We start from the raw sequence: 25,250 nt of genomic DNA, 5'->3' as shown, positions 1-25,250 counted from the left end.
CATAAAGGGTGACCAGTGGAGGCGTGGCCGTGCTCCCAACATATAGCTAAAAATAACCTATTCAATTTCAATTTTTTTTATTTTGTGTGTGTGTGCAATATACAAAGTACCGTCTAACATTGCCAAAAGGTAATTGGTAATTCAATTGCTTTGCTGATCGCCATTCTTAAAACTCAGAGCCTTCCAGAACTATCGTGTAAGCAGTAGCCCACCGAGTGAAAATGAGGATCTGGACGATGAAGCGGACAGCCCGGAGCAAACGTTGAACGAAACGGGGACCGATGAGAACGAAACCAAGTCTGAGAATGATAATCGGGATGAAGATTTAAAAAATAAAGATGACAAAGAGGAGAGCGAGGAGGAAGATGACGAGGGAGAACTGGGAGATACTCTCCACTGGATTGACCGCATGGGTGGCGGAAATAGCCATCACAGCGAAAACTTGAGTGATGACCTTGGGACCATAGACAGCACAGAGCATGCGCAGGATGATAAAAGAAATGGCGTTACTCTTCTTAGATTAACGGAGAAAGTTGTGTATTCATCGCGTGATGTGGTTACTCCGACGACAGAGGGAGACGCAGAAAGGACGTTTTACAGAAGAGAAGTTTATACTTCATCTAGTAAAGTAGCAGGAGGAGGGAATATATCAACACGGAACGTACTAAAAGCCACAAGAGCCCCATTAGAATCCCCAGGACGTCATTTGGGGATAACCACAGGTAGCCCACTGAAGGGAAAAGAAAGTTCACTAGCGTCCATAGACAAGCAACAGACAACCAACACGCAACACACAACCAACACGCAACAGGCAACCGACACGCAACAGACAACCAACACGCAACAGACATCCAACACGCAACAGACATCCAGCACGCAACCCACAACCGACACGCAACAGACAACCAACACGCAACAGACAACCAACACGCAACAGACATCCAACACGCAACAGACATCCAACACGCAACAGACAACCAGCATGCAGCACACAACCAAAACGAAACACAAAGGGGACTCACAACACACAACAATCACGCAACACGCAGAAAAATCACAAAACACAGCAAGTCCTCGGCACCCCACAAATAACACAGACAAAGCCACTGATAAATTCGAGACCAGAAACACACCAACGTTATCCATAGCAACTGAACGGGCTAGGAAAGACCCGGACGAAGAGTCAGGTTTGGTAACAAGTACACGCCCTACCTATGGTGTGAGTACTAGCACCAGGCCTACTCGGACATCACAGATGACCGAGAACCCTGCAGACAATTCTGTCGCAGAAGTCCACAGCTCGACGGCAAGGTTCTACTCTCCCACACCCTCTCAGTCAATTCTGCACGCCTGTAAGCTACCCATACTAGACCCGTGGGACCGCTCCATAAAGCACCTCGTCACCGACGTCGGCGTAGATCCCGGATGTAGGACTCGATATCCACAGCCTCGGTTCCAGGTTGTCAATAACCGCTTAGTTTCAAAAACACAGGGTGACCAATTCGAGCGCGTGTCGCTTGAGACGATCCATCGAGACGATGACGACACGACAACCATGCTGTACGACGGAGAGGTGAAGCTGAACACGACGGAAGGGGGTGGGCTCACGAGTGGACCAATCACGAGCTCTGACTTCTTTAGATTGACGTACAAGACGAAGGGTGGGGCGCAGGAGAGGCACTACTTCGCACGCGTGGTCCCAAACCATGACGTCATCGCTAAGTCGCGAGCGCTGCGTGCTGGAGTGAAGACGGGGCTTCCGCTGAATGTGCTGCTACTCGGCTTCGACTCTACCTCGCACGCTAACTTCCAGCGCAAGATGCCGAACACGTTACGATTCCTGCGCCGCCAGCTAAAGACATACGTTATGGACGGCTATTCGATTGTGGGGGACGCGACCACGCCCCAGCTAACGGCGCTCCTCACGGGTCAGTTCGTAGGCGACTTACCGGAAGCAAGGCGTGGCTACTTGTTCAGTGATCACGTGGACAAGTGGCCATGGGTCAGCAGAGAGTTCGAGTCACGTGGGTACGTCACGTTATACGCAGAGGACGACCCCAAGATGTCGGCTTTCAACCTGCGGCTCAACGGGTTCAAAAAGCCCGCGTATCACCACTACATGCGACCCTTTTGGCTCGCGCTCGAGGAAGCTGAACTACGCGATGATCCCGGGCTGTGTTCAAATGGCGTTTCCATGGTGAATCACACGATGGATTATTTGATGAGCTTCTTCCATGCGTACAACAGTACTCCTAAGTTCGCGATGGGCTTCGTGTCATACTTAGCACATGCGCACCCGAACCACCTGAGCTACGGTGATTACGACGTATTGTGCATGCTCGAGAAGCTGGTCCAGGGCGGTTACCATAACAACACCATGATCGTCTTGTTCGGAGATCACGGATCACGCAATGATGACGTCAGACTCACCATGCAGGGTAAGCTCGAAGAGCGGTTGCCATGGTTATCCGTATCGGTCCCTGAATGGCTGGGGTCAAAATTTCCAGATATTATTGCAGCCTTGGAGCATAACCAGCACGTGATCAGTTCGCCCTTTGATCTCCACGCCACGCTAAGCCACGTGCTCAATTACCCGGATGTTAGTACAGCCAATGAGAAGACGAGCAGCTTCTTTTCCAAGTTCCCCGTCACACGTGCCTGCAAGGATGCATGTAAGTCAACGGTTTGTGTTCTTAGTAGTCAGGTCATAACTAAGGTTATAATAAAAATCCACTTACCGGAACCACAGATAGCAAAGGCAAACGGTTACCGAGACGGGATTTTAGCTACTTGGGGAACGCAAAGCAGACGGGCCCCTTTTTGGAATAAGCCCTCCCCCACTCACTACTCTCTAATCATCTCCCCCCCCCTCCCCCGGTAGTAAAAGGGTTGTTCGAGTGCATTTTACTGCCTAAAATGCTGTGTCGGTAAATATTCGCTCATGTGATCATGGATTTCGTGGTGAAATACACGTTTGGTTTTCAAAGGAATATGGATTTTTAGGGGTGATGTTTACCGGAAACGAGATTTATATAGTCAGTCATGTGTCGGAACTGCAAATGTTTAGAGTGTGATGGAAGTTCAACAGTTTGGTTGTTCTGAGTAAGGCTGTGCTATGCTAATGTTGTATTCCTTTCAGTAGCAATTAAAATTTGTGTATTTGTTTTGGACTCTGTTTATGGGTTTACCGCCGGGGCAAAACCCTTAATTATGCTTTAAGAATTGCAAGTGATTTCTTCTGCTTTCCCTTTGTCCATTACCGCAATTCCTTGAGGTCGATTTCGGGGACTCCTGGTATGGTTTCGGGTCCAGGAATCGCTTGGGGTACTTTTGGTGATCATTTCGGGTCGTGTACATCTCCAGAGTAGTAATTCACTGACCATGGATCAATTATGATCAAATAGACATCCTTAGCTGTGGTAATAGGTCACTTGATCCATCCAGAAACTTTTTCGATCCAAATACACAAATAAAATTAACCGTCAATGAAGGGGTCAACCGGTGTCGAAACCATCTCGTCAGATGAGCAGGGAGGGATTTCGCTGATCTCTAGCCCTTCGTTTGATCTTTGCTCCCTGATTCCACCATGCGCTCGTGAACCACTTAGTGAGTCTATAGCTGTGTCTGTAGTTTTTCTAGTCATACCATCTTTTCTTCTCTGGCCATCTGCTCCAAATCAAATCAGACCGTATATATTTTAAAATGATTTATTAACGTAATACATTTTAAAATAATTTATTAATGTGCATGTTATTGTGTTTTAATACATCCAATAAATGTTTTTTTTAATAATTGCAATTCGCAGTTTTTTTCTGACCTGCAGATACCTGCGTGGATTAATTTTGATTAAAAAAGAAAATACGGTGACATTTATGAAAAAAAGTCTAAAATCATACCATACAAAGAAATATTCATGCTATCTACAAACATGCTATATACACCTATTTAAAAAACAGGTTGCAAGTGCTCGTTTTATTTCTACAGAACACACGGCAATGTGGATAAATCATACGATTAGTTAATTTATCATCATACAAAGCAACGTTCAAAAATGTTATTTTCCCTTTCGCCATTGGCACTGGCAACGTTTTTAAAATAGGCGTATAACGAATGTCAAAACTTTTTTCCGTAGTAATAGATGAACACTGGTGCCCATGCCTCCAATTCAAGGCCGCTGACCACAAAAGACCCGATATTACTAAAGCAGCACAGGCCGCTGTGCAGCACATCAACGCGCGGCTCAACAGTACAGACATCCTGCGCATGTCTTGCCATCAAATCACGCTGACCACTGTTCACAGCGCAGTGAGATACGAGCCCAATGACAAGGTCCAGCGGTTTTCCAGCACAAATCAAGACACGGATGACAAGGTGAATTTCGGAGAACCAACCAACGATGATGCGCATTTCCTCATCACCATGGAAACAGAGCCCATGCAAGCGCTATTTGAGGTCACGGTCAAAATTGGCGCGGCGGGTCACGTGACAGTCAACCCAAACTTCAGTCGAGTAAACAAGTACGGAGATCAGCCAAAATGCATCGTCAAAAAATTCCCGTATTTACGGAAATTTTGCGTCTGCAAAAACTTTAGACCCAAGAAGGCATAAATTGCAATTAGTGGATCCACGCATCATGGTAAAAGAAACAATTTAGAGATATACATTTTTAAAATCAGGTTGCGTTCAGACGGTTGACTTTAAAACTTCCGCGATGTCAGTTTCCATGACATGCGACTTGTTATTGGTTGTCGCTTGGAGACCAATATTGATGTCGTGAATTTGAGTTACAACAGGTTGCTCCATGTCGATGACTGCTGCCAGTCATGGTATGTCACGTGATGGTCACGTGACGGGCTTTTTTTAGGTACCCGGCACGACACGTGATGGTCACGTTACGTACTATTTTAGGTACTCGGCATCTTTGTGGAATGTGGCCGCCCCATTGCTCGGATTGGACGCTTTGTGTTGCTTGGGATCATGGGATACTTTACTCTGAAAAGAGATGGGACAAATAATTGCTATTGGGAAAAAATGCATTTATATTTACAAAATAATATGATTTTATAATTATACGAATATTTATTGAAATTGAAATAACTTTTATACAGATTTATTTAGTAAAAACATATTTTATAGAAAGTCTGTATTGTGAGATGACTCTGTCGGTTAAACTTTCGTATTTGTTTTCATTTCATATTCGAAGATAAATTCAGGGCCGTGGCAGGGTTCGAAATATTGTGGGGGGGGGGGGGAGGGGGGGCACAATACATAAAAAAATATTGGGGGGAGGGCACAGCCACCCCCATACTGGACTTTTTATAATAATTTTTCAAAATATTGGGGGGCGAGGCACTTGCTACGGCCCTGAAATTATTTGAAGAAATCTCGAAATACACTTTTCTGCTTTGTTTTTAACAAGGTATACAAAATTTCACAATGGCTTCTCTAAACCAGTCGATAGAAATAGATTCTTTTCCACATTCTGTTCTTTGCTAGGAAGATAAAATGGCGGCTGGCAGAGACTTGAGGCCCTGCCGTGTTTTCTTGGAGTCTGGTCTCATTGATGTCGAAATACCCTGCTAATGAGCTCTACGTTTTTAAAACTCTATAGCATTTTCAGTAATTCTTGGTCTAAGGTAATAAAGAGCCAAAAAGGTCAACGCTTCTGAATTCAATGAGCTGATTGGTTCACCTGTTCTCTATTGTTATGCTGCCGGAGTCTCATGATGAGTGCCCGCTGACCGCCCACTGGCTCAGAGTACTTATGCAGTAGCCTGAGTCTTTTGCCAGGCGTCAGCATTCGCTCAATGTCGAGCACTATCTGGGCCCACTGCCAAAACCAAAAGGAGTCAGTAAGCACTCAACTTACTCCATGGCGTTCTGTTTGGGATTGCTGTGGTTAGCTGAGGGCAAAAGGACTGGGGATAGATTATACTGTGACGTAAATGCTCTTAGCAACCACAGGAAACCCAATCAAGAAGCCGGGTGAGAAAGCATGGGACTAAGCTGGCTTGCACTTGCATTGGTAACGTATGTATACGACCTTGCCAATGAAATAGACCGCATCAAAAATGCCACAGCTGATACAAAATGCGGACAAAGTGGAATTTGACTCTAGCGCCAATTTGTATCTAGCACTCTGGTAGCATTTCTATAGCATTGTCTTTAAAATCCACTTCGTACGCAATTTTATATCAGCGGTGGCCCGCCAGTCTGTGGCATTTTGGATGCGCGCGCAACATCGTAAAAAAGGTCTATTGGCAAATCGCAGCCGAATAACCGTCCTCGGTTGGACTGTATTAATTTGTTTGGGTACTATTTCAAAGATGATAATAAGGAGGCTTTGAGGGAGGGGATGATGAATGGGTGATTGGGCATGGACAGAAGGGGTGGGGCAGAGGAAGGAGCATGTTACCTGTCTGGTCCATTCTTTCTTGGTCTCGGACACCGACTGGTATGTGTTACCCATCATAGCAATCAACATGTTGACGATTAGCAAAGCCCCGAGGACCATAAATATGAAGAACACAAACTGAAAGAAGTTATCAGACAACAGTTCTTACACATGTTCCACACCGTAACCCATAATTAATATTGCGAGATCGGCTTATACGTATAATCAGTGGTCGGTCAGGCATGCATTTCCCGAGGTGTAATGGCATAATCCATGTAAGGTTGGTAAAGGGGTTTTCACTAGGAGACAAGAGCAAGTGCAAACGCAAGCACAACACGAGATCAAGTAGTTCACCCAGTGAGACCACCAACCACACGGTGATCGTTGCCATTTTGGATTCATTACACACACAGAACTCGGATGTGAATTACGCGACCACTACGTACTTACCAGGCCAATTATCTTGTAGGGAGAATCTGACTCAACCAACTGCACCAAAGGATCCTAAAAATAATAGACTTTTACTCTCTGACACCTTGCTCATGAACAATGTTACAATCGCAAAACGTCTACCAACTTCTGCACGGAAGTGCCAGTGTTTGTGTTAACAAACACTTCTTTATGCGTTAAAACTTGCCCAAAAAAATGCATTCTTATAACTTATAGCTTTTTGCCTTTTTATACGTTGGCCAAGATACATTACAATTTACCCATAAACACTCACAGAGAAAGGAAGTCACTAAACTAGTGATTGCTATTCATCTAAATCTCTCGAAAATAGTTATCACCCATAAACACAAACAAACAGCAATAATGCGGGTACTAACCAGTCCACCAGTTATACTGGTGCGGAAGGCACAACGGAGCTAGGCTGCATATTAAGTGCCCCCGTGTGTGTATTGTAAGTAAGCACTGTCAGTGAGAGTGGTCACTGCCAGAGGGTCTATTGCGTCCCCAGTAGTTCTTTTGTGTCTCTTCGATTCAGTTTAGTGTAATGCAGCTTGAAGAGACGGCACCCTCCGGGTTAGTGTTCTTATCCGTGAAGACTGGAAACACCGGAGAACTCACTGTGACACAATTCGAATCAAGGTATGAACTCGATAAAATCCCCAGTCAGAGCAAGGATTCGAACTTGGGTCACAGCGATGAGAGGCCGACGAGCTAACACACTTAGCCTGCAATGCGGGCGTTAACACACTAGGCCACCGGTCAGGGGCGTACGCAGCCTATAGGCCTGCAGTCACTGGACTGCAAAAAAATTCGGCTTCCTTATTTGCATAACGAGGGATAAAAATCAAATGTTTACTCTTTACTTATTTTTATGTACGTAGTTTTATATATATGGTGAGAAGAAATACTTTAAATCTTAATCATAACATACTGTTATGTCGTTCAGCGCCATGCGACGACTGATTTCCTATCTCAGATGAAAGAGGATCGCGTTGTAATAAAGTCTGACGTATTGCCGTCAATTTAAACCCAAAAGCGGGAGCTATGAAATCTTCACGGGGATGAGGGGCCACGCCCTCATTCAGCTTCTGAATGCTTTGACTGCAATTTGGTAAAATCCTGCGTACGTCCCTGCCGGTGCTTCCACGAAATCCATTGAGCGCTACTCACCCCAAACTCTCCCAGTGACATGATGATTAAAACAAGTCCCGAGGAGAACCAGCGCGCGAACATGTGCTCATCTACCGAGTCATCCAGGTATCCAGAAACCGCTAGAAACATGGCTTCAAAAGAAATGGATGTTAAACCCACAAGAGCTTGGAGTGATACGATAGTCTGGCTAACAGATGGATTGGCTGAATGCATGAGCGCCTGCAAGGGTGTTGTATTGGTATTGTATTGGTATTTTCTAAAAAAATAGGAAAACAAAAATAGGGAAACAAGCCCCCCTGAGTACTGGCCTGTAAGGGTGTATGTGAGGTAAGAAAGGCTCAAGGATGAAAACAAGGCATTGTAATGCATTGCAAAATACGACAGTGGAAATTGAAGGTCTAAATGAAATCTGAGATATAAATAAAGAAACAGAAGGAAAAGTAAATATGCCGGTATAGTAAATGTTACCAAATTTTTTTTTCATGTTTAGTACCTTGTGAGAATCCGATGACAAAGATCCCGTAAATGATGAAGAAGATGATGAAGTCTCTCTTTAACATCTGGTAAATCATGACCACATATGGCCCCGTCAACTGAAACCCCCTAAAAAAAGAACAGAACTTCCTATAGAACTTTTTACTGGAAGGACTAGTAGTTTGAATTATAGCACAATATGAAAAAGTATTCTTCAAGTCAATGTTAAATATAACTGGGATGGTTTTTAAGGAAAACGCGAAAAATATTATAAAATATTGAAAGCAGTGTGTTTATTGAAAGTTTCTTTGAGGATCTGATTGATAATTTAGAGCGGATGGCCTGTATAATATCTCGGGTTTTAATAGATTATTTTGTCTTTCAACGGTTGAGGTTTCCGTCGGACCTCCGGGACTAAACTGGTGACAATGCGGCTTCAACATTAAATTGAAATATTCATAAATTAAATAAAAATATGAGCATGTGCTCGTCCGGCACGTAGCGGGCAGCAGCCGCTTGACCACCAAAAATTGTGACATTTCTTATTTGCTTACCAATGTTGCAAAACAATAGGGAATGGGGCAAGGCTAGGCTAAGATCTAAATCTTACTTGCAGGGCCATACCGAGCTAGGACATATGTCTTACTTGCAGAACTTATCGTAATAGGAACAGGCCGAGCTAGGACCTAAGTCTTACTTACAGAACGTTAAGGAATAGGAAAGGCTAAGCTAGGATCTAAGTCTTACTTGCAGAACGTTAAGGAATAGGAAAGGCTAAGCTAGGATCTAAGTCTTACTTGCAGAACGTTAAGGAATAGGAAAGGCTAGGCTAGGATCTAAGTCTTACTTGCAGAACATTAAGGAATAGGATAGGCTAGGCTAGGATCTAAGTCTTACTTGCAGAACATTAAGGAATAGTAAAGGCTAAGCTAGGATCTAACTCTTACTTGCAGAACATTAAGGAATAGAAAAGGCTAAGCTACGATATAAGTCTTACTTGCAGAACATTAAGGAATAGGAAAGGCTAAGCTAGGATATAAGTCTTACTTGCAGAACATTAAGGAATAGTAAAGGCTAAGCTAGGATCTAACTCTTACTTGCAGAACATTAAGGAATAGAAAAGGCTAAGCTACGATATAAGTCTTACTTGCAGAACATTAAGGAATAGGAAAGGCTAAGCTAGGATATAAGTCTTACTTGCAGAACATTAAGGAATAGTAAAGGCTAAGCTAGGATCTAACTCTTACTTGCAGAACATTAAGGAATAGAAAAGGCTAAGCTACGATATAAGTCTTACTTGCAGAACGTTAAGGAATAGGAAAGGCTAAGCTACGATATAAGTCTTACTTGCAGAACGTTAAGGAATAGGAAAGGCTAAGCTAGGATCTAACTCTTACTTGCAGAACATTAAGGAATAGAAAAGGCTAAGCTACGATATAAGTCTTACTTGCAGAACGTTAAGGAATAGGAAAGGCTAAGCTACGATATAAGTCTTACTTGCAGAACGTTAAGGAATAGGAAAGGCTAAGCTAGGATCTAACTCTTACTTGCAGAACATTAAGGAATAGAAAAGGCTAAGCTACGATATAAGTCTTACTTGCACAACATTAAGGAATAGGAAAGGCTAAGCTACGATATAAGTCTTACTTGCACAACATTAAGAAATAGGAAAGGCTAAGCTAGGATCTAGGTCTTACTTGCAAAACATTAAGGAATAGGGCCAGGCCAAGACAAGGGCCACCACGGTCAGCGGGTCTTCCACTTTCTGAAGACAAGCGAAACGGGTGGCCAGGCAACAGGGAATTAAGGCACAGGAGACTGCGAATAAACCACGGATTGGGTTGTAGACCTTCAACAAGAAAGACGACATGATATGATGACACAATAGAATAACTACAGGCCACCTACAACAACACACATTATAAATGTTTCAGCAGGGTACTGCAAATTCCCCTCCATCAACACACAGACTACAAAAAAATAAAATGACGGTGAGAAAACTAAGACTGGTTATAAAGGAAGGTGTTATCTGTGCTGGTTATCAGGGAAGATGTTATCTGAGCTGGTTATAAAGGAAGACATAGCTAAGGCTGGTTTTCAAGGAAAGTGTTATCTGGGCTGGTTATCAAGAAAGGTGTTATATGGGCTGGTTTTCAAGGAAGGTGTTATCTGGGCTGGTTATCAAGGAAGGTGTTATATGGGCTAGTTATCAAGGAAGGTGTTATATGGGCTGGTTTTCAAGGAAGGTCTATATGGGCTGTTTATCAAGGAAGGTGTTATATGGGCTGGTTATCAAGTAAGGTGTTATATGGGCTGGTTTTCAAGGAAAGTGTTATCTGGGCTGGTTATCAAGAAAGGTGTTATATGGGCTGGTTTACAAGGAAGGTGTTATCTGGGCTGGTCATCAAGTAAGGTGTTATATGGGCTGGTTATGAAGGAAGGTGTTATATGGGCTGGTTTTCAAGGAAGGTGTTATCTGGGCTGGTTATCAAGGAAGGTGTTATATGGGCTGGTTAACAGTAAGACGTTGCTAAGGCTGGTTATCAAGGAAGACGTTGCTAAGGCTAGTTTACAAGAAAGGTGTTATCTGGGCTGGTTATCAGGGAAGGTGTTATCTGGGCTGGTTATCAAGGAAGACTTGCTAAGGCTGGTTATCAAGGAAGACGTTGCTAAGGGTGGTTATCAAGGAAGACGTTGCCGAGGCTGGTTATCAAGGTATCACTTACCAGCCCCCAAAAGACAGTTCTAACCCCCTGATGACACATTTCCACGGCTATCAGTACCAGGTAGGAGATAGCCCAAATGGTGGCAAGGACCTCTAGCACAGCACGGAACTAGAGGGAGAAAAAATAATAATTAGAATTACTAAGGCTTAAGATAGCCCAGATGGTGGCTAGGACCTCTAACACAGCACGGAACCAGGGGGAGAAAAAAAAATTAATTAGAATTACTAGACACAAGAGATAGCCCAGATGTTGGCACAGTTATACCTTGCACGTATACTCTGTGTTATTAATTATCATTATGATGATGATGATGATGATTACATACCACGTGTAGTTTTGACTGATAGATCACGTTCCTTAAGAAGCAAGGGTCACACTTCACTGGCTCAAGGCTCACTTTACTGTAGCTCCAGTTCCCAGTTGAATTTGTGATATTAGTCGTCACATTCACAAATTTACCCGCGCATGAAGGATCCTGTAAAAACAGGAGCAAATTAGCCCCAGTCAATGTGCATTGCAGTTAGTCCTCATAGAAGTGCTTGATATGGTATGCAAGTACATGGTAGTCTGCATAGCTTTTGGTTATGTTGAGTTTCAGAGCAGTTTTCTATACGAGAATATGTTTTGAAAAACGCACGACTTGTTCAAGTACAACGCGGTTAGAACTGTCACATTTTGGCAAATGCTAAGAAAACTAGCGCAAAGCTAAGGCTATAATTTTCTTTATGACTCCCTTATTATCAAACAAATCTGTTATATTTTGTACAGTATGTTTAAAGCTGTACAGTTAGTCGAAACAAGAAGTAAGCCTTTCCTACCTTTACTCGAACGATTCAACACTGTGTTTGTTTTCGCCAGAACCCACGCATGAGCATACGTTATTCAGCACTGTTGTTCGTAGTTTGTTTTAAATGGCACAGATCTCTCGCACTGCCATTTAAATCAAACTAAACTGCTGTGAAACTCAACATAACCCCCAGCTACTCAGGCTACGTACATTGTAATGATTATTCACACGAGCCTTTCATATGTTTGCTTTTAGTAAGTACTAAAGCTTGATATGATATGTACCCCGGCAAGTTGATTTTCTCAATTTCTTAATGTTTGTTATATACCAGTATGACCTTTTCTGTAAGTATGCCTGAGATCCATTCCTTTCATCTCATTTTGTGCACTCTTTTTTCTTTGAATATGTTCTCTGTGTATATCATGTATTAGTCCACAATATACATACCACTGAAGGCCTTATTCCAAGAGCCACACTAAAAATCAATAGATACATCATGTAGATGCAAAGAAGAAGAAAAAACCTGCAAAAAACAGTTTGCCCCTTTCAATCAAGGAAACACAGTAGTGAAATAGAGTAATAACGTGTAATAATACTCATATGGACTTGGGCGGGTCTAGCTATTGGATGAAAGGGGGTTTTGACCCAATGTCAATTGAGGGAGTAAAAAAGATGTTTTTCTACATTTGGCTTTATAAATCTCAAACACATTTTTTTATTTTCGAAGGCAGTTGCATCAAATAACCAATTAGGCTGGTTATGGTTTAATGCATCTCAGAGAAGGAAAAGCTGTATAACTTCAGGCTCTAGCTGGGTTTAAACTCCTCCCATTGTCCAGGAGTATTATTTGTGGCAATAGAGGGTGACCATCCAAGAGGAATATTCTGTTCGGCTTTTTTTACGTACAGTATAACACGTAGCCCAGTAGGGGAACGGTATACCCTCCTAGATTTCTAGGGTTGACATGGCCCCCCACCTGAAGCGACATCCATGCTTCCACTTTTCAGTCAAGATGTTGAGCACGATACCATCCAGTAACTCCAAGTGCTCATGGGAGTCCTGCCATTCAAATAATATATTTTACATATTATATTATACATTCACATATTATTGACACATTTGCCATTCTCATGTAAACTCATTTTAACACGCCAATAATATGTATAATGGCATATTTTAATATGCTATTATATTGTATGTGTTAAAACACATTTTTGCCTCTCACATAATATGTAAACTCACATTAACACATTTGTCATTTAAATAATATGTATAATCAAATATCAACTCATTTGTCATTTACATAATATGTATAATCAAATATAGTAAAAACATTTGCCATTTGCATAATATGTACTGTATGTATATGTACATACAGTATACCCATATAATCTTGAAACATACCTCATGTATGATTATGTTAATAGCTGAACGCTCAATAACCTGGCCTTGATCGCCGATCTATTAAACAGAAATACAATTAGACATGTATTTGACCATAGCCTACCGTGTCTAGTTCCTAGTGGCATTTGACCATAGCCTACCGTGTCTAGTTCCTAGTGGCATTTTACCATAGCCTACCGTGTCTAGTTCGTAGTGGCATTTGACCATAGCCTACCGTGTCTAGTTCCTAGTGGCATTTTACCATAGCCTACCGTGTCTAGTTCCTAGTGGCATTTTACCATAGCCTACCGTGTCTAGTTCGTAGTGGCATTTGACCATAGTCTACCGTGTCTAGTTCCTAGTGGCATTTGACCATAGCCTACCGTGTCTAGTTCCTAGTGGCATTTTACCATAGCCTACCGTGTCTAGTTCGTAGTGGCATTTGACCATAGCCTACCGTGTCTAGTTCCTAGTGGCATTTGACCATAGCCTATCGTGTCTAGTTCGTAGTGGCATTTGACCATAGCCTACCGTGTCTAGTTCGTAGTGGCATTTGACCATAGCCTACCGTGTCTAGTTCGTAGTGGCATTTGACCATAGCCTACCGTGTCTAGTTCCTAGTGGCATTTGACCATAGCCTACAGTGTCTAGTTCCTAGTGGCATTTTACCATAGCCTACCGTGTCTAGTTCCTAGTGGCATTTGACCATAGCCTACAGTGTCTAGTTCCTAGTGGCATTTCACCATAGCCTACCGTGTCTAGTTCCTAGTGGTATTTGACCATAGCCTACAGTGTCTAGTTCCTAGTGGCATTTGACCATAGCCTACCGTGTCTGGTTCCTAGTGGCATTTGACCATAGCCTACCGTGTCTAGTTCCTAGTGGTATTTGACCATAGCCTACCGTGTCTAGTTCCTAGTGGCATTTGACCATAGCCTACCGTGTCTAGTTCGTAGTGGCATTTGACCATAGCCTACCGTGTCTAGTTCCTAGTGGCATTTTACCATAGCCTACCGTGTCTAGTTTGTAGTGGCATTTGACCATAGCCTACCGTGTCTAGTTCCTAGTGGCATTTTACCATAGCCTACCGTGTCTAGTTCCTAGTGGCATTTTACCATAGCCTACCGTGTCTAGTTCGTAGTGGCATTTGACCATAGTCTACCGTGTCTAGTTCCTAGTGGCATTTGACCATAGCCTACCGTGTCTAGTTCCTAGTGGCATTTTACCATAGCCTACCGTGTCTAGTTCGTAGTGGCATTTGACCATAGCCTACCGTGTCTAGTTCCTAGTGGCATTTGACCATAGCCTACCGTGTCTAGTTCGTAGTGGCATTTGACCATAGCCTACCGTGTCTAGTTCCTAGTGGCATTTGACCATAGCCTACCGTGTCTAGTTCGTAGTGGCATTTGACCATAGCCTACCGTGTCTAGTTCGTAGTGGCATTTGACCATAGCCTACCGTGTCTAGTTCCTAGTGGCATTTGACCATAGCCTACGGTGTCTAGTTCCTAGTGGTATTTGACCATAGCCTACCGTGTCTAGTTCCTAGTGGCATTTGACCATAGCCTACCGTGTCTAGTTTCTAGTGGCATTTTACCATAGCCTACCGTGTCTAGTTCGTAGTGGCATTTGACCATAGTCTACCGTGTCTAGTTCCTAGTGGCATTTGACCATAGCCTACCGTGTCTAGTTCCTAGTGGCATTTTACCATAGCCTACCGTGTCTAGTTCGTAGTGGCATTTGACCATAGCCTACCGTGTCTAGTTCCTAGTGGCATTTGACCATAGCCTACCGTGTCTAGTTCGTAGTGGCATTTGACCATAGCCTACCGTGTCTAGTTCGTAGTGGCATTTGACCATAGCCTACCGTGTCTAGTTCGTAGTGGCATTTGACCATAGCCTACGGTGTCTAGTTCCTAGTGGCATTTGACCATAGCCTACGGTGTCTAGTTCCTAGTGGTATTTGACCATAGCCTACCGTGTCTAGTTCCTAGTGGCATTTGACCATAGCCTACCGTGTCTAGTTCCTAGTGGCATTTGACCATAGCCTACCGTGTCTGGTTCCTAGTGGCATTTGACCATAGCCTACCGTGTCTAGTTCCTAATGGCATTTTACCATAGCCTACGGTGTCTAGTTCCTAGTGGCATTTTACCATAGCCTACCGTGTCTAGTTCCTAGTGGTATTTGACCTAACCTATCGTGTCTAGTTCCTAGTGGCATTTCACCATAGCCTACAGTGTCTAGTTCCTAGTAGCATTTGACCATAGCCTACGGTGTCTAGTTCCTAATGGCATTTTACCATAGCCTACGGTGTCTAGTTCCTAGTGGCATTTTACCATAGCCTACCGTGTCTAGTTCCTAGTGGTATTTGACCATAGCCTATCGTGTCTAGTTCCTAGTGGCATTTCACCATAGCCTACCGTGTCTAGTTCCTAGTGGCATTTGACCATAGCCTACCGTGTCTAGTTCCTAGTGGCATTTGACCATAGCCTACCCTGTTTAGTTCCCAGTGCCACTTGGTCATAGCCTACCGTGTCTAGTTCCCAGAGTGGAAAAGCGGCAGCCGTCACGTTACCATACTCCCAGAATACTTCACGGCTCTTGGTCAGAATATGATGAAACATCTGAAACACATGACAAATGTCAAAGAGGTTATCCTATTTTTTAGAACAAAAAACAAACAATGGTGTGAATTTGTCCACAAGGAAAGATACAATACTAAATTTAGGAAATCTGGAAACATTAATCTCAATCAGAAATGGGTACCTGGTGTGACAAGTCAGGAATGGCTACCTGGTGTGACAAGTCAGGAATGGCCGCTTAGCTTGACAAGTCAGGAATGGCTGCCTAGTGTGACAAGTCAGGGATGGCTGCCTAGTGTGACAAGTCAGGAATGGCTGCCTAGTGTGAGAAGTCAGGGATGGCTGCCTAGTGTGACAAGTCAGGGATGGCTGCCTAGTGTAACAAGTCAGGAATGGCTGCCTAGTGTGACAAGTCATGAATGGCTGTCTAGCGTGACAAGTCAGGAATGGCTGCCTAGTGTGACAAGTCAGGAATGGCCGCTTAGCTTGACAAGTCAGGAATGGCCGCTTAGCTTGACAAGTCAGGAATGGCTGCCTATTGTGACAAATCAGGAATGGCTGCCTGGTGTGACAAGTCAGGAATGGCTGCCTAGTGTGACAAGTCAGGAATGGCTGCCTAGTGTGACAAGTCAGGAATGGCCGCTTAGCTTGACAAGTCAGGAATGGCCGCTTAGCTTGACAAGTCAGGAATGGCTGCCTATTGTGACAAATCAGGAATGGCTGCCTGGTGTGACAAGTCAGGAATGGCTGCCTAGTGTGACAAGTCAGGAATGGCTGCCTAGTGTGACAAATCAGGAATGGCTGCCTAGTGTGACAAGTCAGGAATGGCTGCCTAGTGTGACAAGACAGGAATAACTGCCTAGTGTGACAAGTCAGGAATGGCTGCCTAGTGTGACAAATCAGGAATGGCTGCCTAGTGTGACAAGTCAGGAATTGCTTCCTAGTGTGACAAATCAGGAATGGCTACCTAGCGTAACAAGGCAGGGATGGAAGCCTAGTGTGACAAGACAGGAATGGCTGCCTAGTGTGACAAATCAGGAATGGCTGCCTGGCGTGACAAGTCGGGAATGGCTGCCTAGTGTGACAAGTCAGGAATGGCTGCCTAGTGTGACAAGTCAGGAATGGCTGCCTAGTGTGACAAGTCAGGAATGGCTGCCTAGTGTGTCAAGTCAGGAATTGCTTCCTAGTGTGACAAATCAGGAATGGCTACCTAGCGTGACAAGGCAGGGATGGAAGCCTAGTGTGACAAGTCAGGAATGGCTGCCTAGTGTGACAAGTCAGGAATGGCTGCCTAGTGTGTCAAGTCAGGAATTGCTTCCTAGTGTGACAAATCAGGAATGGCTACCTAGCGTGACAAGGCAGGGATGGAAGCCTAGTGTGACAAGTCAGAAATGGCTTCCTAGTGTGATAATTCAGGAATGGCTGCCTAGCATGACAAGTCAAAAATGGTCGCCTAGCATGACAAGTAAAAAATGGTCGCCTAGCATGACAAGTCAGGGATGGCAGCCTACTATAGTGTGACAGGAATGGCTGCAACGGACACTAGGTGAAGGTACGTGTTGTCAAGCATCAAATAAATATTATAATTTCACCTCATTCCTTGCCAGTTTAGCTGCTAGTGTAAGGGGAGTAAATCCTTGTCTGTTCCTAATGTGCAACTGGACACCATTGGAGCAGAGAGAACAGGAACACCAGCACCCGTAATCCACCAATAGATCGTACATGTCCTACACAATCACAAAAACAGCACTAGTAAAACCAAATTTAGCAGATTGGCCATACCCACCCTTCTGGTTTTTAGCCCCCCAACCCTCCAACCCCCCCCCCCCCCCCCCCCCACACACACACACACACACCCAAAAAAACAATGTCAGTTGAAGATCTATTTCCCGGCAATCTTCAGTCATAATAATAACAAATTCAATAGATTTTTTTCTTATTTCATACAATAATGAGACATTGTATAGTCAACCCTGTCATCTGCCAGTTTTTCACAAGTTTACTAATAAATGTGAGTTGACTGGATATGTTGATGTGTGTGTAAGAGCAGAGAATATCAAATGACAAGCCCTGTTGACACTAGCCATTTGAAATATTTGACAGTTAACACATATTTGACACTTTTAATACTTACCTTTTGATCATGAATAACCATCATGTGTAGCACAGTGTTTCCATTGCTATCTTGTTTATTTGGGCATGCTCTCCTGTGTAATAGGTATTTGACTGTATCTTCTTGCCCCAGGCAAGCTGCGAATGACAGGGGGTACTCACCCCAGTAGGTGTTGCTATCAACAAAAACACAAGATTGCATAAAAATTTGCTTCCTTGACCAACAGCTTTGTAGATGATTCTTGGATTTATATAATATCATATCTCTGTAAGTACATCACAAAAAAGCACACAATTTCCATTTGATAAAAGGTAAAAACACTGCTTGAAAATTTGAACATTCACAGCACACAATTTCCATTTGATAAAAGGTAAAAACACTGCTTCAACATTTGAACATGCCGTGAAGTCTTTATTTAACAAGGGTTTCGAAAAATTGCATTTGTTTGTATATCAAGCATATTGTTTTAAAAATGTGCTTTGGAGAATTCAAGAACAGATCAGTGAAGCATTGACCACAGGTCTGCTTTGGAATTCCCGAAACACCAAAGTTTTAATAGTGCTAAAATGAATTAATTTTTTTTTTACATGACAAAAAAGACAAACAAATACAGAAAACTTCACAATAGCATACAAACTCAAGCAATAAAAAAAACTTCTAGACATAACCAAAGCCACATGGAGTAATAGAATCACATGGAGTTGCATGTACCTCAAACTCTGGTAGTTAGTCTCTGTGCAAAGCACAACACTCTCTTGTGTCTCACAGTCTTCCCTTGAGGACTTCTGGTCATCGGGGCAGAAGAATGCACCGCATGCCCTCTGGTGGATATCAATGCCGTTTTTGCACAGAAAGTGCACCAATGCAAGATCTCCATTGACTATTGCCATATGTAGACAGTTCTCCCCTTTGGCAAAACATTTAGCAAGGGTCAACTTTTACCGTAAATAAAAGCCAGTATTTTTTTCCAGATGGCATTGTTAATTAAGAACAGCACAAGATGAATAACACCTCTAGGACATAACCACCCCCTTGACAACCTTCAAATATGGTAAGTACGCATTGTCCTCTATTAGGACATCTTGTATGGGGGGGGGGGGGGAATAGGGGTATGTAAATCCGCAGATCAGCTACATTTTTGGGGCAAATCCGTGGATCCGCATAATTTTTTAGATCCGCATGGTTTGACAGATAAACAATAGCATCGATTGAATTTTTTTTTAAATCCGAAATTCGATCGTCGAAGCAGTCAAAATCCGAAATCAGCGCCCGAATTGTGAAGAGATCCGTGATCTGCCGTACTTCCAAAATCCGCCCATCCGCTGAAATAATAATCAAAATCTGTCATCCGTGAGCATTTCGGGGCCAAATCCGCCGATCCACGAACCTATTCACCCCCCTCTTGTATGATGGGTAGGGGTGGGGCAGTATATCCATAATATATCTGGCAGGGGGTACATTTTTGGATTACAACTCCCATAAAGTTTTCAAAAATATTAGTCTGAAGGGCCCCTATGGGCCCAGTTAGTGTCTCATAACATAGTACCAAGGGTGGGCAAGGGCATATAATACTACAAGGTAATATAATACATACGTGCGCTGTGATTGGCTTATTGGTAGTCGTGACATCCCCGTATTGCCCGTCTCTGAGGGCATTACGAAATTCCGTATTGCCCTACGAAAATTTTTTCACAATTTTCTGTTTTTTGAATTTTTTTTCCACCTTCAAACTGCAAAATGCGCAACAGTGAACATTCAAGTAGCAAATTCCAACACCCAGAAGAAGCAGAAATTGTTGGTTGGCGGGCCGTCTTTTTCCGTATCCGGAGAGGGACATTTTGTGAGCTTTTTGTGTTGTTTTGTTCGGTTGCACGAATTTCGCTAAAACAAAATCAACCAAAAAAACCAAAGCAACAACAACAACAACAAAATGGGAATGGACGAGCACTATGAGTCGGAGTTTTATTATCCTGAAGAGACTGAAGAGGAAAATTTTGACAAAAAGAAAAACGATAAGATTACGAGTCGGCGAGCGCCACCGATAGCCAAGAAATACATTGGATAAACAAAGGCAAATGAATAAATAACAAGGGGTGTAAAGGCCCAGAAAAGTCTCTTGAAGATAAAAGTACTACCTGTTATTTGTAAATGCATTATTTTCATCAAATAATAAAGCAGTACAATCAACTTCATCTATGATAAAACCTGTAGCTTCCAAAAAGTGCAAATAGAAAGAAAATAGCCAGAAAAGTCGTCCAATTACTTGTTGAATCTTTTCACTCATTTACATTTTTTATTTGGCAGCGCGCGAGTGTTTCTTGTTTTCCCGCCTTTTTGATATTGATCGATAAACTAATCAATATTCGCGCGAAAGCGAAATTTGACTTGTTTTCTTGTCATTTTTATTTTAAAAAGCCATATAATAAACAACTTATTAACCTCGAACGTTCGGTCATGCCGAACCTCGCAAAGCCTCAGTCGATACGCCAACGCCTCAGTTTGATATTTCTCGGCATGACCTCCCTCTCGGTTAGTAAGTAGTTAGTAACTTAAAAAATAACTCGCTAAATTACGTACCATAATATTCATCGCTGGTGTAGATGTCATTAATAATTTTGGGATAGGCTTTTATCAAGAGCATTCCTAGGTCAAAGTGAGTTCTTGTAGCATTCAGGAAACATGTATGAAGAATATTTTCCCCAACAGCCCCAAGCTCGCCAACCTTCCAACACAAATGTCGATACTGTGCTGGCTCTTGCTCTAGATAAACAAAACATCATCATCAACATCTCCTGTATTTTCAAAATAATAATAATTTTTATCAACTTATTATCTCATCTCAACTCTTAATTTCATCTGAAGGTCCCCCAGGTTAGATTGTTCTTTGAGATATTAGTTAGATCAATGCTTAGATATAGTTTAAAGGCCGCATTAATGTCGCGCCATATAAAATTCGAATTTTAGTCGACTTAAATATAGCGGTGGTTTTAGACGCTGTATTAAATTAGCAGTAGGTTAATAATTTAGTTCTAGCGGGTAAGCGATTAATGCCTGCACTATCACAATGACAGCGGTACATGGCTCGTTTCACGGGTTGAAACTTTATGTAGCCATCAACATAGTGTGTCCTAGATACTGACCCTAGCCCAAACCCTAACCATATTGATGGCTTCATGAAGTATTATTCTTTATCGAGTAGAAAAGCAAGCGTGCAAATTGGCAAAAACGAAATAAGTGTTCTGTGTGCTTGAATATAAAATTGTGAGTTTATGGAGACATGGGTTTCTGGTATGTCGTCATTTGACTTCGAAAAAAGAAGAGGATCAATAAATACAATGTTCAATACACTGTTGTAAAGCGCGCAGGCGAAAGGTTTTAGCTAAAACTTTATTTAAAACTGCTGGATAATCCTTTGCGTGACTTCATAATTCAATTAAATATTTGCTACGGCTGGGACCTAATTTGGCGTTTAAAACCAATGCTGTCTTGTAGCCGTATTCTGTTGGTTTAGCTACATTTGCATTCATTATAATAACTTATGCATTCCATACGGCGCATGGATAACACGGCGTCTAAAACCAATCTGACTTAAGCTGTACTATGTGCCTAAGCCAGGCGTATTATCTCGCATGGTTTTAGATGCCGAATTAACTATGTATAAAATTGTAAAAATTTAATACGGCTGAATTTAATGCGACGTTAAAGCGGCCTTTAAACTAGGCCTTAGTTAGATCGATGCTTAGATATTTGTTACATTAAAAAAAGGTTGGTTCTCACTTAGACGTATGTGCAAGCAGAATGCATGTAGTTTTCTGATTTTTGTTCTAATCACGCAATCTTTTGTATAGTGTAGTGCAAGATGTCATCTGCCTAAACATTTGCTTATCCTAAAAAAATTATATAAATTAGTCACAATTATAAATAACTTAAACCCGTCATACTTAAAATATCAGTCGTACCTAGTGCATCCGGGCCGTAAGCCATGTTTATCAAAGCAAGTCTGTTGCCCTGTAAACTTGCATTGCTGTGAACTCGTTTAGTATCCTTTCTCCTCGGGAGACAAATCAAACTCGGCCTAGAGTTTTTATCTACGTCCGCCTCCCTTGACAAACCTCTCTTATGAACAAGACGTGCTATAGGAACATTCCTTCCATTTCCATCATCATACATATATTCCTTCAAACTAGCGATCAATTCATTCACTTCGGTGAAGTCTTTTGTTGCTAGAGCCTTCCTATACGCAACAATCAACCTTCCGCTATTTTTGACGTTCAGAAGGTCGTACCAAGCCGTTGAAGTACTTTCAGTTTGTTGAATAACATCTTTTCCTACTCTTGTTGTTCCATCAGAGGAACCACGGTTCCCCATGATCTATTTTCTGTAAGATCTTACTTGTTCCCTTCTTTACACCTCACATCACACATCGACACTCCCGCCATCTTGCTTTTATGTTGTTGTTACCTTCGATTTGTTGCCAGGCTCGGGAAGCCTGTGTCCACAGGAATTCCAGTTCGTTACAAACCCAAGATGGCGGCTTCCAGGACAAATGTCCGACTCCAACAAAACTTATACGACGCGTTTTTAAGACACAGAAGAGGGGACTATGACTCATTACTGGATGGTGAGTGTTAATTAGGATCATAAAGATGTAATTTAGACATTAACTTAGCCTAGCTTAGCTATATTTGAGTGTGCTAACACTGTCGTCATCATTTTGTCGGAAACCCCAGATAGAGTCTTTTCTGTCCTACCGTTTCACCTCATACGAAGGCTCCTGGGTTTCCGAGGCTACTAAAGTCAGATGACCCCAAACATCGTTGACTATCAGATTCTATCGAATTCGCAATGTTAACTTCAATTTTCCAGGCATTTTCATGTCTGTCTTTCAGTTTCACTTCAGTGTTTTTTAGTCAGAGTAGCCATAAAATATCAGTCACAATTGACATTTGTTCTTTATTTCAGAGAACTTGAAATGTGGCGGGGAAAAGATACTCGAGGAAAATGATCCAAAAAATAAATATCGCATCAACGTTCATTCTATATTTTGGATGACAGCGGCCATGTTGGTTTTTTACTACACAGACTTTTACATTGCCATAAAAGTAGATGATCGTATCAACAGGTAAAGTACTAGTCTATGTTATGTAAAAAAAACCCTTCTCCAAGGCATTAAAAGTGCTTATCTTTGTCTTTCTTCTGTATTGAGGGTTTATTTATTCATCTTTTACATGTACAGGATGTAAAAGGAAGGAGGCAATAGAATAGTAGGACTCAAAATCCATTATAAGGCGCTTATTTTCCATTTTAAATGCAACAAGAGGTGTTGTAACATCAGGAAATTAATGATTACCATCTTTTTTTATTTTCTGTGACTGCGTCGTCAGTGTTACCTATTATTTCTTTTCAGACCATGGCTGTATCTAGGTACTGCTCTGATTGGAATCAACGTCATTGTCGGCTTATACTTTGTCGTCTGGTGCAGTTATTATAAGAAAGTTACAGACTGGGACCAGGAAAGCCCTGCTCTCATTCCAGTTGCTACATTTTCATTCATATCAGGACTTGTTTGGTGAGTTGGTTACACACTCACTGTTTGCTCTTGCACACTCATCTTCCTTGCACACAAATCAAACACTCTTTGGCCATGTATTTCTTGATATCCCTGTCCTTCTCCTGTTCTCAACATCATGTTATCAAGCTATTTCACTGCTGTTTTGTAAATATCTTTTATTGTGTTAGGGGTTCTTATTTATTTTTGTTTATGTCAGCTGTACAATAGCTCTCTGGCCTGTCTGGAGTTTTTTCACTCCATTCATCATCTTCACGCTGTTTATGGGTGTGGTCTTCCTGACAACACTGATCCCGCTGTGAGAAATGTTTATCAACAAGTTTGGCACAGACTTTACTGGCAGGTCTAGATGTCATTGTGTTAGATTGTCAGGAAATGCTTTCTTGTGGACCTTACTAAAGAGTCTCAGCTAGTCACCATGTTGTCATCCTAGCCCAGTATCAAGTGAAAACAATAACAAAGCTCAGACAACAATGAGCTTTGTTATTGTTTTAACAGAGTTCAGACAACAATGTGTACAGTATACAGTAGAAAAGCCGGTAGAATGAGATCATGCAAAAGTCAAGGTAAGTAAATAGGGACTGTTAAAAGGTCAATTCAGTTGTAATAAAAATACAAACATTGGATCCCAATGATTTATACAGAGTCATGGATAAACAACTCAAAATAAAAATAGGAAAGTTCACATTTTTAATTATTTTTATTATGCCACTAGCATACATAACAATTTTTTCATGTGCAAATTACCAAAAACAGCAACATCAATTTGGATGTTAGTCTTCTTTGCAGCTTTTGAACCTGTAAAGCTGCAAGAAAGATGGGATCTCAACTGAAACTAATAATATGTAGAATGAAGGATTCTATACAAGCGAAGTGTTTCCCTAATGTAAACAATACGATCTAGCATTACTTAGGCAAAATGCACAGGAAATAGAGACCACAATCAATATTATAGATTGTAAATTCACTGTTGATAATCTTTTAGATTAAAATACTGAATGATCAAAATTTTGTAACAGTGCAAGCAGGGACTTGGCCAGATGTAGTTTGTGTTTATTAATAAAAATAATATTACAGAAACTGTACAAGTTCTTGTGAACTGGGCATTTCCAATAAATGTACTCTATTGTACAATAGTGCATTTATGAAAAACTCTGGTTAAGCTTTATAGGATTATCGATATTTTATCATTATTCAATTATATTGTTGTCTTCTTTGCAGCCAATAACATGTTTTGCTGGAAAGAAAACAACTAAACACAAATAATATTAACAATCCTATAAACCAAAATATTTAACTACATTGAAATAATAACAATTCAATAATTATTAGTTGTTGACCATTTCTCATAAATGCACAGCTTTGGTACATTTAAAAGAAAGAACAGATATGAAAGAAATGTATCTTAAAACATTTTATATCCTATGGAGTTGTTTTGTGTACAGCTATGCTAGATCAATCAGTGAAAAGTTTGCTGTCAACAAAACAATTAAAAACCCTTGCCATACTAATTATAATGTACATATTAAGATGTATACAATGTGAGAATCTAATTATGATAAGTATTAGAATACTATTATCTTAATAAAGTATTGAAATACTTTTTTAAGTACCAGAAACATA

At 41.7% G+C, this 25,250-nt stretch overlaps 3 protein-coding genes across 4 annotated transcripts in view; 2 read left to right on the top strand and 1 right to left on the bottom strand.

The window, feature by feature from the left end:
• LOC116615595 overlaps positions 1–5,139 on the top strand; it is a 9,404-nt gene extending 4,265 nt beyond the window's left edge. For both annotated transcript variants that reach the window (XM_048728523.1, XM_032377343.2), the window contains 2 exons: positions 178–2,672; positions 4,133–5,139. In XM_048728523.1, coding sequence (XP_048584480.1) covers positions 178–2,672; positions 4,133–4,608 — 2,971 coding nt within the window. In that variant the 3' untranslated portion in view covers positions 4,609–5,139. The remainder of the gene's footprint in view (positions 1–177; positions 2,673–4,132) is intronic.
• LOC5508618 (transient receptor potential cation channel subfamily V member 6) lies at positions 3,720–22,532 on the bottom strand. Its single transcript, XM_048728527.1, has 18 exons — positions 22,018–22,532; positions 20,636–20,818; positions 18,770–18,965; positions 18,080–18,233; positions 17,538–17,672; positions 15,895–15,987; positions 13,388–13,444; positions 12,960–13,042; positions 12,431–12,506; positions 11,522–11,671; positions 11,197–11,304; positions 10,168–10,319; positions 8,490–8,599; positions 8,015–8,127; positions 6,845–6,898; positions 6,416–6,532; positions 5,693–5,830; positions 3,720–4,992 (listed from the first exon to the last, which is right to left on the bottom strand). The coding sequence occupies exons 1-18, from the start codon at positions 22,424–22,426 to the stop codon at positions 4,900–4,902; spliced, it is 2,421 nt and encodes an 806-aa protein (XP_048584484.1). The 5' UTR covers positions 22,427–22,532; the 3' UTR covers positions 3,720–4,899.
• Positions 22,522–25,250, top strand: LOC116615612 (transmembrane protein 128). Its single transcript, XM_032377368.2, has 4 exons — positions 22,522–22,679; positions 23,021–23,180; positions 23,466–23,627; positions 23,827–25,250. Exons 1-4 carry the CDS (start codon positions 22,586–22,588, stop codon positions 23,927–23,929), a joined length of 519 nt encoding a protein of 172 aa, XP_032233259.2. The 5' UTR covers positions 22,522–22,585; the 3' UTR covers positions 23,930–25,250.

The sequence above is a fragment of the Nematostella vectensis genome, chromosome 6, assembly GCF_932526225.1.
Source record: "Nematostella vectensis chromosome 6, jaNemVect1.1, whole genome shotgun sequence".
NCBI lineage: Eukaryota > Metazoa > Cnidaria > Anthozoa > Actiniaria > Edwardsiidae > Nematostella > Nematostella vectensis.
Note: the sequence above shows the minus strand (reverse complement) of the source record. Positions and strands in the feature narration are given on the sequence as shown.

What these genes read in the sequence shown, in the direction of transcription:
- LOC5508618 (XM_048728527.1), bottom strand. Translation starts at nt 22,426, where the DNA reads ATGGGGAACCGTGGTTCCTCTGATGGAACAACAAGAGTAGGAAAAGAT. An exon ending in TGTCACTGGGAGAGTTTGGG is followed by an intron (nt 6,899 to 8,014) that starts GTGAGTAGCGCT and finishes TATTATTTTTAG; the next exon opens with GATCCTTTGGTGCAGTTGGT. An exon ending in AGCATAACAATAGAGAACAG is followed by an intron (nt 4,993 to 5,692) that starts GTGAACCAATCA and finishes ATCTCTTTTCAG; the next exon opens with AGTAAAGTATCCCATGATCC.
- LOC116615612 (XM_032377368.2), top strand. Translation starts at nt 22,586, where the DNA reads ATGGCGGCTTCCAGGACAAATGTCCGACTCCAACAAAACTTATACGAC. An exon ending in GTAGATGATCGTATCAACAG is followed by an intron (nt 23,181 to 23,465) that starts GTAAAGTACTAG and finishes ATTTCTTTTCAG; the next exon opens with ACCATGGCTGTATCTAGGTA. An exon ending in TTCATATCAGGACTTGTTTG is followed by an intron (nt 23,628 to 23,826) that starts GTGAGTTGGTTA and finishes TGTTTATGTCAG; the next exon opens with CTGTACAATAGCTCTCTGGC.